The sequence below is a fragment of the Salmo trutta genome, chromosome 5, assembly GCF_901001165.1.
Source record: "Salmo trutta chromosome 5, fSalTru1.1, whole genome shotgun sequence".
In the NCBI taxonomy this organism is placed as follows: domain Eukaryota; kingdom Metazoa; phylum Chordata; class Actinopteri; order Salmoniformes; family Salmonidae; genus Salmo; species Salmo trutta.
Window position 1 is genome coordinate 64,289,020 of NC_042961.1, and position 13,412 is coordinate 64,302,431.

The 13,412-nt window shown below is 43.6% G+C and overlaps 1 protein-coding gene across 1 annotated transcript in view; it reads left to right on the forward strand.

Annotated features, from left to right (window-relative positions):
• The window catches only part of LOC115195012 (butyrophilin subfamily 3 member A2-like), a 54,247-nt gene that overhangs the window by 4,905 nt on the left and 35,930 nt on the right, over positions 1 to 13,412 (forward strand). Inside the window, exons 2-7 of the mRNA XM_029754912.1 lie at positions 2,630 to 2,986; positions 9,017 to 9,301; positions 9,508 to 9,624; positions 10,885 to 10,941; positions 12,019 to 12,072; positions 13,116 to 13,148. Of these exons, the coding sequence (XP_029610772.1) occupies positions 2,630 to 2,986; positions 9,017 to 9,301; positions 9,508 to 9,624; positions 10,885 to 10,941; positions 12,019 to 12,072; positions 13,116 to 13,148 (903 nt within the window). The remainder of the gene's footprint in view (positions 1 to 2,629; positions 2,987 to 9,016; positions 9,302 to 9,507; positions 9,625 to 10,884; positions 10,942 to 12,018; positions 12,073 to 13,115; positions 13,149 to 13,412) is intronic.

Below are 13,412 nucleotides of genomic sequence, written 5' to 3' on the forward strand. Positions count from 1 at the left end.
AGGAGGACCGAGCACGCCCCCATTCTCATCAACGGGGCTGTAGTGGAGCAGGTTGAAAGCTTCAAGTTCATTGGTGTCCACATCAACAACAAACTATCATGGTCCAAACACACCAAGACAGTCGTGAAGAGGGCACGACAAAGCCTATTATGAAGTGTTGTTCCAGCTGATACAACAGGTGTATTATGAAGTGTTGTTCCAGCTGATACAACAGGTGTATTATGAAGTGTTGTTCCAGCTGATACAACAGGTGTATTATGAAGTGTTGTTCCAGCACCTTGGTAATGAATGCAGTTGTCTATTGATATCTGCAGTTGCTACATTAATTTTAGGATTTAATGATATTCAGACTCCTTGACCTTTTCCACTTTTTGTTACGTTTTCTCATAAATCAGTACATAATACCCCATAATGACAAAGCGAAAACAGGTTTTTATTTATTTTTTGCAAATGTATATAAAAATATATAATTACCTTTTTCACGGCGCAACTGGAGAATATTACCAACCCCTACTCTTTGTATTTTTTTGAAACACATTTTGGAGATAAAAAGAGACCGTTTTATTTATTGTTAACAAACTGCTCTGAATGACGGGTCTCAAATACATAACATTATCAAATATAATAGCTTAGCATAACATTATCAAATATAATAGCTTAGCATAACATTATCAAATATAATAGCTTAGCATAACATTATCAAATATAATAGCTTAGTATAACATTATCAAATATAATAGCTTAGCATAACATTATCCAATTTAATAGCTTAGCATAACATTATCAAATATAATAGCTTAGTATAACATTATCAAATATAATAGCTTAGCATAACATTATCAAATATAATAGCTTAGCATAACATTATCAAATATAATAGCTTAGTATAACATTATCAAATATAATAGCTTAGCATAACATTATCAAATATAATAGCTTAGCATAACATTATCAAATATAATAGCTTAGCATAACATTATCAAATATAATAGCTTAGCATAACATTATCAAATATAATAGCTTAGTATAACATTATCAAATATAATAGCTTAGTATAACATTATCAAATATAATAGCTTAGCATAGCATTATCAAATATAATAGCTTAGCATAACATTATCAAATAAAATAGCTTAGTATAACATTATCAAATATAATAGCTTAGTATAACATTATCAAATATAATAGCTTAGCATAACATTATCAAATATAATAGCTTAGCATAACATTATCAAATATAATAGCTTAGCATAACATTATCAAATATAATAGCTTAGCATAACATTATCAAATATAATAGCTTAGTAAAACATTATCAAATATAATAGCTTAGTATAACATTATCAAATATAATAGCTTAGCAAAGTATTATCAAATATAATAGCTTAGCATAACGTTATCAAATATAATAGCTTAGCATAGCGTTATCAAATATAATAGCTTAGCATAACAATATCAAATATAATAGCTTAGCATAACATTATCAAATATAATAGCTTAGCATAACAATATCAAATATAATAGCTTAGCATAACATTATCAAATATAATAGCTTAGCATAACATTATCAAATATAATAGCTTAGCATAACATTATCAAATATAATAGCTTAGCATAACATTACATCAAAACACCACATAATTTCTAATGAGATTTAAATAGTCTGAATAGTCCACAAGGCAGAATGCACTTAGATTGAAACAGAATACAGGAAGGTTATAGTTTGTTAACACTGGCTGGCTTGTGTGTGTGTGTGGGGGGAGGGAGGGAGGGGGGTCTGGGGCAATGTACTGTCTGGGATGAGGGGTCTGGGATGAGGGGTCTGGGGCAATGTACTGTCTGGGATGAGGGGTCTGGGATGAGGGGTCTGGGACAATGTACTGTCTGGGATGAGGGGTCTGGGATGAGGGGTCTGGGATGAGGGGTCTGGGATGAGGGGTCTGGGATGAGGGTCTGGGGCAATGTACTGTCAGGGATGAGGGGTCTGGGATGAGGGGTCTGGGATGAGGGGTCAGGGATGAGGGGTCTGGGATGAGGGGTCTGGGATGAGGGGTCTGGGATGAGGGGTCTGGGATGAGGGGTGTGTGGGACAATGTACTGTCTGGGGTGAGGGGTCTGGGATGAGGGGTCTGGGATGAGGGGTCTGGGATGAGGGGTGTGGGATGAGGGGTCTGGGATGAGGGGTGTGTGGGACAATGCATCACTGTTTGACTTGCTGTGAATTGAAGTGTAGCACATTGAGGACTGTATGGGAGCGGGACAAAGTTAATTTAATTTCTTTGGCCCATTTATTGCCTTACCTCCTCACGCCATTTGCACACACTGTATATAGACTTTCTTTTTTCCTATTGTGTTATTGACTGTACGCTTGTTTATTCAATGTTTAACTCTGTGTTGTTTTTGTCGCACTGCTTTGCTTTATCTTGGCCAGGTCGCAGTTGTAAATGAGAACTTGAGAACTTAAATGAGAACCTGGATTCACCTGGTCAGTCTGTCATGGAAAGAGCAGGTGTTCATAATGCTTTGTTAACTCAGTGTATAGTTTCTAATGGCAGCCTGCAGTACCCCGATTGGCCTTCAACTTGAGTTAATAGTTGTCTTTAACTATGTGTCATTTGTTTTTCTCCAGGGTCGTCTGAGGTTCAGGTTGTTGGTTCGGCTAACCCAGTCGTTGCCTTAGCTGGTGATGACGTCATTCTACCATGTTCCCTGAAACCCAGTGTCAGTGCTGAGGACATGGTAGTGAGGTGGACAAGATTGAACCAGAAATCAGAAGTCGTCCATCTTTACCTTGACGGTCGAGACTCCAATGTGGGGCAGTCTCCATCCTACAGTGGAAGGACATCATTGTTTAATGAAGAACTGAAGAACGGCAACGTCTCCTTAAAGCTGACCAGAGTTACTCTCTCTGATGCTGGAAACTACATGTGCTTCATTCCAAAACTGACCAGCCAGGTGAAGGAAACCACCGTTCAACTCTTTGTTGGTGAGTCATGAATACTGGAGATGTGATCAGAGGTTGTATTGGTAAATCTGGCTAAATGATTGGCTGCTAAAATATCAACATGTCTTCCTCCCTCATCAGTCCTTCCTCTGTTATAGATCATGTATTCAGCTGGTCTTCATCCCTCATCACAGCCTTTACAACTCCTTTACACTCCTCAAACTCCCACAATGTCATACTGCTGTGTCCCAATATTCCTGCTACCTACTGTTGACTCACAGTAGTTACTATGTACTGATAGTGAAACACTGTTGACTCACTGGCTGTGTCCTAATATTCCTGCTACCTACTGTTGACTCACTGGCTGTGTCCTAATATTCCTGCTACCTACTGTTGACACACAGTAGTTACTATGTACTGATAGGGATACATACTATAGAGAAGGTATTGTATAGTCAACAGCGTTGTGCTGCTTTGTTAATTGATTTGTCCAAGGCTTTTGACACAGTGAATTATTGATGTTTTTCAAGTAAAGCTGTTGCTGGTTTAATGATTATCTCAGTGTTAGATCACAATGTATTCAGGTTGATGGCATGACTTCTGACCATCTTTCTGTTAATACTGGAGTGCTGCAGGGTTCTGTTCATGACTTCTGACCATCTTTCTGTTAATACTGGGGTGCTGCAGGGTTCATGACTTCTGACCATCTTTCTGTTAATACTGGAGTGCTGCAGGGTTCTGTTCATGACTTCTGACCATCTTTCTGTTAATACTGGAGTGCTGCAGGGTTCTGTTCATGATTCTGACCATCTTTCTGTTAATACTGGAGTGCTGCAGGGTAACATTGTTGGGCCGTTATTGTTCACTATCTGTGTAAATAACTTGTGTGAAAACATTGCTGATGAAAGGTCCATCTATATGCAGATGAGACATCATCTATAGCCCTGATCCCACACTAGATCAGGAAGTGTTTAATGTTGTTGACTAGGTATTTCTCAAATAGCAGGAAGTGTTTGTTGTCATCATCCAGCATCACCTCTTTCAGATCAAATTGGTCCTAAATGCAGAGAAAATCTAACTAATGGTCAAGATCAAGAAAGAAACCTGCCTCAGATAGTCACTTATCAAAACCAGCATCATCACTAGCTGCTCATCAACCCTGCCTCAGATAGTCACTTATCAAAACCAGCATCATCACTACCTGCTCATCAACCCTGCCTCAGATAGTCACTTATCAAAACCAGCATCATCACTACCTGCTCATCAACCCTGCCTCAGTCACTTATCAAAACCAGCATCATCACTAGCTGCTCATCAACCCTGCCTCAGATAGTCACTTATCAAAACCAGCATCATCACTAGCTGCTCATCAACCCTGCCTCAGATAGTCACTTATCAAAACCAGCATCATCACTACCTGCTCATCAACCCTGCCTCAGATAGTCACTTATCAAAACCAGCATCATCACTACCTGCTCATCAACCCTGCCTCAGATAGTCACTTATCGAAACCAGCATCATCACTACCTGCTCATCAACCCTAGAACAAGCCACTAGAGGTGATGTCATCAAGTAGGGATGTACTTTAATCATCATCATAATACATGGAAATACACTACATGACCAAAAGTATGTGGACACCTGCTATTATCTAACATTAGGTAGAAACACTACATGACCAAAAGTATGTGGACACCTGCTATTATCTAACATTAGGTAGAAACACTACATGACCAAAAGTATGTGGACACCTGCTATTATCTAACATTAGGTAGAAACACTACATGACCAAAAGTATGTGGACACCTGCTATTATCTAACATCAGGTAGAAACACTACATGACCAAAAGTATGTGGACACCTGCTATTATCTAACATTAGGTAGAAACACTACATGACCAAAAGTATGTGGACACCTGCTATTATCTAACATCAGGTAGAAACACTACATGACCAAAAGTATGTGGACACCTGCTATTATGGAGTTGGTCCCCCTTTGCTGCTATAACAGCCTCCACTATTCTGGGAAGTCATTAATATGGAGTTGGTCCCCCCCTTTGCTGCTATAACAGCCTCTGCTATTCTGGGAAGGCATTAATATGGAGTTGGTCCCCCCTTTGCTGCTATAACAGCCTCCACTCTTCAGGGAAGGCTTTCCACTAGATGATGGAACATTGCTGCTGGGACTTGCTTCCATTCAGCCACAAGAGCATTAGTGAGGTCAGGTACTGATGTTGGGTGACTAGGCCTGACTCGCTTTCAGCTTTCCAGTTCATAGCAAAGGTGTTTGACATGAATAAAGAGAGGGGTGGACTCAGAGACATCAGACTAAACAAGACATGAATAAAGAGAGGGGTGGATTTTAACACCAACATTGTATAACTGTTTATATCTGTATATCAACACTAGACTCTCTACCATGCTGCTGTTAGATTGGTAACCAACACTAGACACTCTACCATGCTGCTGTTAGATTGGTAACCAACACTAGACACTCTACCATGCTGCTGTTAGATTGGTAACCAACACTAGACACTCTACCATGCTGCTGTTAGATTGGTAACCAACACTAGCCACTCTACCATGCTGCTGTTAGATTGGTAACCAACACTAGACACTCTACCATGCTGCTGTTAGATTGGTAACCAACACTAGACACTCTACCATGCTGCTGTTAGATTGGTAACCAACACTAGACACTCTACCATGCTGCTGTTAGATTGGTAACCAACACTAGACACTCTACCATGCTGCTGTTAGATTGGTAACCAACACATCACTGTATATTCCTGTCTCTGTGGTTCACGACTGCTGCTGCTACTGGGTAGACTGGAGTGGACTATGGAGGACTGGAGTGGACTATGGAGGACTGGAGTGGACTATGGAGGACTGGAGTGGACTATGGAAGACTGGAGTGGACTATGGAAGACTGGAGGGGACTATGGGAGACTGGAGTGGACTATGGAAGACTGGAGGGGACTATGGAAGACTGGAGGGACTATGGAAGACTGGAGGGACTATGGAAGACTGGAGGGGACTATGGAAGACTGGAGGACCCTGGGAGGGTTGGGAGGAGGAGCTGAGAGAGTTAACTTTAGCTGTTTTGAATCTGAGGGGTCCTTTGGTTGACTCGGGAGACGGAGGGCACTTCGTCAGGGACAGTTTGCTAGATGCTGCGCTGTCACTGTCCAGTTCAGAAAAGCCACTGTCGTTCAGGGAGTTCTTGGCATCCCTTCGGGATGATTCACAGTGGAGCATTCCCAGGGAATCCAGGTAGAAGGTGCCGTCTGGGCCGATGTGCTTATTAGTCTGTGGGAGGAAAACCCTTTCACTCTCCAGAGTAAAGACGCTCGCTGATCCAGGAGCTGATGGACGAGCCCCTGCTGCCCACACACACAAATGAGTCATCCTGTAAGGGGGTGAGCACCTCGATGTTGACCTCTGCACCTCCCACAGAAGATGTGTAGGTGTCAAACTCGTCGTTGATGCTGCTGATGATGCTGGAGGGCCGGGAGCCGGAGGCCTGCAGGGAGCAGTAGCTGTTGAAGCTGATGATGCTGGAGGGTCTGCAGGGAGCAGTCGCTGTTGAAGCTGATGATGCTGGAGGGCCTGCAGGGAGCAGTAGCTGTTGGAGCTGATGATGCTGGAGGGCCTGCAGGGAGCAGTAGCTGTTGGAGCTGATGATGCTGGAGGGCCTGCAGGGAGCAGTAGCTGTTGAAGCTGATGATGCTGGAGGGCCTGCAGGGAGCAGTCTCTGTTAGAGCTGATGATGCTGGAGGGCCTGCAGGGAGCAGTCGCTGTTGGAGCTGATGATGCTGGAGGACCTGCAGGGAGCAGTCTCTGTTGGAGCTGTTGATGCTGGAGGGCCTGCAGGGAGCAGTCTCTGTTAGAGCTGATGATGCTGGAGGACCTGCAGGGAGCAGTCGCTGTTGAAGCTGATGATGCTGGAGGGCCTGCAGGGAGCAGTCACTGTTGAAGCTGATGATGCTGGAGGGCCTGCAGGGAGCAGTCTCTGTTGGAGCTGATGATGCTGGAGGGCCTGCAGGGAGCAGTCACTGTTGAAGCTGATGATGCTGGAGGGCCCCCCATTGTCTATGATGCTGCCGATGGAAAGCTCCTCTTCCACAGTGAACACCAGCTCATCCTCTCCGTTCAGCTCCACAGGCTGCTGCAGGGTGACCGTAGCCCTGAGGATGTCCCTGTCCAGGCACCTCTCTCTCAGGGTGACCGTAGCCCTGAGGATGTCCCTGTCCAGGCATCTCTCTCTCAGGGTGACCGTAGCCCTGAGGATGTCCCTGTCCAGGCACCTCTCTCTCAGGGTGACCGTAGCCCTGAGGATGTCCCTGTCCAGGCATCTCTCTCTCAGGGTGACCGTAGCCCTGAGGATGTCCCTGTCCAGGCACCTCTCTCTCAGGGTGACCGTAGCCCTGAGGATGTCCCTGTCCAGGCACCTCTCTCTCAGGGTGACCGTAGCCTGGAGGATGTCCCTGTCCAGGCACCTCTCTCTCAGGGTGGAGCGTAGCTGGCACACCTCTACAGGTCCCCTGGTCCGGGTCATATCAAGGAAAGGGTCCCCAGACTCCCCCTGTTTTACAACCTGATGTCTCATTCCCACGGGGGGGGACCTCTCCTCTGCCTCTCCGTTGCCCCTGCGTGAGTCTCTCTGCTGTGGGGGAGGGGGAGCAGGCTTGGGTCAGGGTTTCTTGTTGAAGTTAACCTTCTCCCGTACTACTAGCTCAGAGGCTGTTTGATTGGGCTTGCTCTGCTCTCTGACGTCATCACCTTCTCACCATCATTGTTCTACATATGCTCTGTGGAATGTTCCAGTTTAGAAGGGCTACTGGATGGAGGAGTGGCTACAGATTTAGGAGTTTAGGTGATCTGTTCTCCTGGGAGAAGGAGTTACAGTCTTTGGGGAAACCAGGGCATTCCTTTGCTTTGCTGTCCATCTTGGGGCCTGACTTCCCCTGCCCTCTCCAACAAACGCTGTAGGCTCCTCACTGACGTCGATACACTCCAGGCGCTCCTGCAGCTCAGCAAACGTGTTGCACTTGAAGAAGTGATCCCTGTCCAGGGGGCCCTCCTTTCTTGAGCACCTCCTGTTCAGGGAGGGGATGATGGGAACAAAGGTGGGAGGGCCCTCGTTTTCACTTAGCTCCCGGTCTGAGATGACGGTGTCACAGGACTGTTCGCTGCTGGAGGAGTAGTCTGGGTCGCTGAGCAGGGAGGGCAGGTCCGGGCCCAGGGCCACCGTCTGTCCAGGGGTGGAAGGGTCTGAGGTGAGGTGGCCGATGGATCCTCTCCTCCAGAGGAACTGGATGCATACTGCAACACAGAAACACAGAGACTTACAAAACAGTGTTTATAGGAAATGTGATACATACTTAGACTTTCTGCATAATTCACATGTTCAAGACATAACATTATTACTTTAGACTTATTGAAAAAGTCTATATAATTTTCTCCACCATTTTCCCATTTCCTGCTGTAGATTTACAGTTAATTCAATCGCATAATGAATTCACAATGGAATACATTGTGAGGCAAATATAAATTACTTTAATATTGCCAGTCAATACATTTAAAGGTTACACATGAACATCAATAGGCATGAATGTCAATAATATGAATCAGTGTGTGTAGATTATAATTATACTAAATAAATACCTGCTGTCATTACACCTAATTATCTGGAGCAGATATTTACCGAATCCGAGGGCAGTGATCTGTTTTATCTTGTATCTGTGTAGGTGCTGTATCTCAGCCAGTGATCTCTGTTTTATCTGGTATCTGTGTAGGTGCTGTATCTCAGCCAGTGATCTGTTTTATCTGGTATCTGTGTAGGTGCTGTATCTCAGCCAGTGATCTGTTTTATCTTGTATCTGTAGGTGCTGTATCTCAGCCAGTGATCTGTTTTATCTGGTATCTGTGTAGGTGCTGTATCTCAGCCAGTGATCTGTTTTATCTGGTATCTGTGTAGGTGCTGTATCTCAGCCAGTGATCTGTTTTATCTGGTATCTGTGTAGGTGCTGTATCTCAGCCAGTGTGATCTGTTTTATCTTGTATCTGTAGGTGCTGTATCTCAGCCAGTGATCTCTATTGATGGAACTAAAGGCTGGGGGGTGGTCCTGAAGTGTGAGTCTGGAGGCTGGTTTCCTGAACCTGAGATGGAGTGGCTGGACAGTTCTGGAACCATCCTCCCTGCTGATGGACCTCCAGAGAGACACAGGGACTCAGAGGACCTCTACACTGTGAGACGACGTGTCACCGTGAACCAGACTGACAACAACAGGTTCACCTGTATAGTTCAACAGCAGGAGATCAACCACCTGAAGGAGACAGAGATTCATGTCCCAGGTGAGGTCTTCATTGGTTAACCCAAATACCTGAGACCCCTAGTTAGTTAGACTAGTTATTTAGACTAGTTAGTGGAGGACGGTTTCCTAGGGGATGACCTTATTGGTCTGTTATCAGTAGTACTGTATTTATAAATTATGCTTTACTTCCTGTACAGTATTTATGTAGTGTTGTTGTAATGGTTTGACATGGCTTCTCTGTTTCAGATGAGGTGTTTCCTAAATCACAAGTAGGGCTGATTGTTGGTCTAATAGCAGCAGGAGCTGTTGGAGTTATTGCAGCTTCAGCTATTGGTGTCTACAAGTGGAGAAAACATACTGAAGGTGAGTTTAACCTTGATGTCTGACTGGTCCTTGATGTCTCATCATTAAGAGTCCCTCAGTCAGAGATATTAAACATACTGAAGGTGAGTTTAACCTTGATCTCTGACTGGTCCTTGATGTCTCATGTGAAGATATATATAACACCAATCAATATACCAGGTTACCTTCAGACCAGTCCTGTATTAGATCAGGATATAACTAGGAATGATCCATATCCTGTCCATTAGACTCTATTCATTTATACCAGGTTACCTTCAGACCTGTATTAGATCAGGATATAACTAGGAATGATCCATATCCTGTCCATTAGACTCTATTCATTTATACCAGGTTACCTTCAGTCCTGTATTAGATCAGGATATAACTAGGAATGACCCATATCCTGTCCATTAGACTCTATTCATTTATACCAGGTTACCTTCAGACCAGTCCTGTATTAGATCAGGATATAACTAGGAATGACCCATATCCTGTCCATTAGACTCTATTCATTTATACCAGGTTACCTTCAGACCAGTCCTGTATTAGATCAGGATATAACTAGGAATGATCCATATCCTGTCCATTAGACTCTATTCATTTATACCAGGTTACCTTCAGACCAGTCCTGTATTAGATCAGGATATAACTAGGAATGACCCATATCCTGTCCATTAGACTCTATTCATTTATACCAGGTTACCTTCAGACCAGTCCTGTATTAGATCAGGATATAACTAGGAATGACCCATATCCTGTCCATTAGACTCTATTCATTTATACCAGGTTACCTTCAGACCAGTCCTGTATTAGATCAGGATATAACTAGGAATGATCCATATCCTGTCCATTAGACTCTATTCATTTATACCAGGTTACCTTCAGTCCTGTATTAGATCAGGATATAACTAGGAATGACCCATATCCTGTCCATTAGACTCTATTCATTTATACCAGGTTACCTTCAGTCCTGTATTAGATCAGGATATAACTAGGAATGATCCATATCCTGTCCATTAGACTCTATTCATTTATACCAGGTTACCTTCAGTCCTGTATTAGATCAGGATAAAACTATATATAGGTACCAGTGTGAAGCTTGTAGAGCAAAACGGGTGAAATACCTTTTTAGACCCCCAGACACTAAAGTCAGAGTTTAATTTAGCTTTATGCTAATTAGATTACCTCGTGGGAACAGACATCCAGGCTTTTAATGATTATTAATTGTTATTGTACTTTTTACTATTGTGCTTTTACACATTTGTTGTCTTTTGTCTACAGAGGAGGAGCAAAGTAAACGATGGGAAGAACAAAGTAGAAAACTATTGGAAGAACAACGTAAGTGGTCTGTTGTCTTGTTAGAGTTTGACATATAGAGATTATGATTATTACTATAATACTGATGGGTCAACTGTTAATCACAGACCTCATGGTTTATTACTATAATACTGACCAGTCCTCTACTGGCTGTACTGGGTAGAGAGGAACCAGGCTCTGAGGGGTGACCAGTCCTCTACTGGCTGTATTGGGTCGACCAGAGGAACCAGGCTCTGAGGGGTGACCAGTCCTCTACTGGCTGTACTGGCTAGACCAGAGGAACCAGGCCCTGAGGGGTGACCAGTCCCCTACTGGTTGTACTGGGTAGAGAGGAACCAGGCTCTGAGGGGTGACCAGTCCTCAACTGGTTGTACTGGGTAGAGAGGAACCAGGCTCTGAGGGGTGACCAGTCCTCTACTGGTTGTACTGGGTAGACCAGAGGAACCAGGCTCTGAGGGGTGACCAGTCCTCTACTGGTTGTACTGGGTAGAGAGGAACCAGGCTCTGAGGGGTGACCAGTCCTCTACTGGCTGTACTGGGTAGACCAGAGGAACCAGGCTCTGAGGGGTGACCAGTCCTCTACTGGCTGTACTGGGTAGACCAGAGGAACCAGGCTCTGAGGGGTGACCAGTCCTCTACTGGCTGTACTGGGTAGACCAGAGGAACCAGGCTCTGAGGGGTGACCAGTCCTCTACTGGCTGTACTGGGTAGACCAGAGGAACCAGGCTCTGAGGGGTGACCAGTCCTCTACTGGCTGTACTGGGTAGAGAGGAACCAGGCTCTGAGGGGTGATCAGGATATAACTAGGAATGATCCATATCCTGTCCATTAGACTCTATTCATTTATACCAGGTTACCTTCAGACCAGACCTGTATTAGATCAGGATATAACTATATATAGGTACCAGTGTGAAGCTTGTAGACCAAAACGGGTGAAATACCTTTTTAGACCCCCAGACACTAAAGTCAGAGTTTAGTTTAGCATTATGCTAATTAGATTACCTCGTGGGAACAGACATCCAGGCTTTTAATGATTATTAATTGTTATTGTACTTTTTACTATTGTGCTTTTACACATTTGTTGTCTTTTGTCTACAGAGGAGCAAAGTAAACGATTGGAAGAACATCGTAGAAAACTATTGGAAGAACGAGGTAAGTGGTCTGTTGTCTTGTTAGAGTTTCATATATAGAGATTCTGATTATTACTATAATAATGATGGGTCAACTGTTAATTACAGACCTCATGGTTTATTACTATAATACTGATGGGTCAACTGTTAATCACAGACCTCATGGTTTATTACTATAATACTGATGGTTCAACTGTTAATCACAGACCTCATGGTTTATTACTATAATACTGATGGGTCAACTGTTAATCACAGACCTCATGGTTTATTACTATAATACTGATGGGTCAACTGTTAATCACAGACCTCATGGTTTATTACTATAATACTGATGGGTCAACTGTTAATCACAGACCTCATGGTTTATTACTATAATACTGACCAGTCCTCTACTGGCTGTACTGGGTAGAGAGGAACCAGGCTCTGAGGGGCGACCAGTCCTCTACTGGCTGTACTGGGTAGACCAGAGGAACCAGGCTCTGAGGGGTGACCAGTCCTCTTCTGGCTGTACTGGGTAGACCAGAGGAACCAGGCTCTGAGGGGTGACCAGTCCCCTACTGGCTGTACTGGGTAGAGAGGAACCAGGCTCTGAGGGGTGACCAGTCCTCTACTGGCTGTACTGGGTAGACCAGAGGAACCAGGCTCTGAGGGGTGACCAGTCCCCTACTGGCTGTACTAGGTAGAGAGGAACCAGGCTCTGAGGGGTGACCAGTCCTCTACTGGCTGTACTGGAAAGACCAGAGGAACCAGGCTCTGAGGGGTGATCAGGATATAACTAGGAATGATCCATATCCTGTCCATTAGACTCTATTCATTTATACCAGGTTACCTTCAGTCCTGTATTAGATCAGGATATAACTATATATAGGTACCAGTGTGAAGCTTGTAGAGCAAAACGGGTGAAATACCTTTTTAGACCCCCAGACACTAAAGTCAGAGTTTAGTTTAGCTTTATGCTAATTATATTACCGCGTGGGAACAGACATCCAGGCTTTTAATGATTATTAATTATTATTGTACTTTTTACTATTGTGCTTTTACACATTTGTTGTCTTTTGTCTACAGAGGAGGAGCAAAGACAAGGATGGGAAGAACAAAGTAAGTGGGCTGTTGTCTTATTAGAGTTTCACATATAGAGATTATGATTATTACTATAATACTGATGGGTCAACTGTTAATCACAGACCTCATGATTTATTACTATAATACTGATGGGTCAACTGTTAATCACAGACCTCATGGTTTATTACTATAATATTGATGGGTCAACTGTTAATCACAGACCTCATGGTTTATTACTATAATACTGATGGGTCAACTGTTAATCACAGACCTCATGGTTTATTACTATAATACTGATGG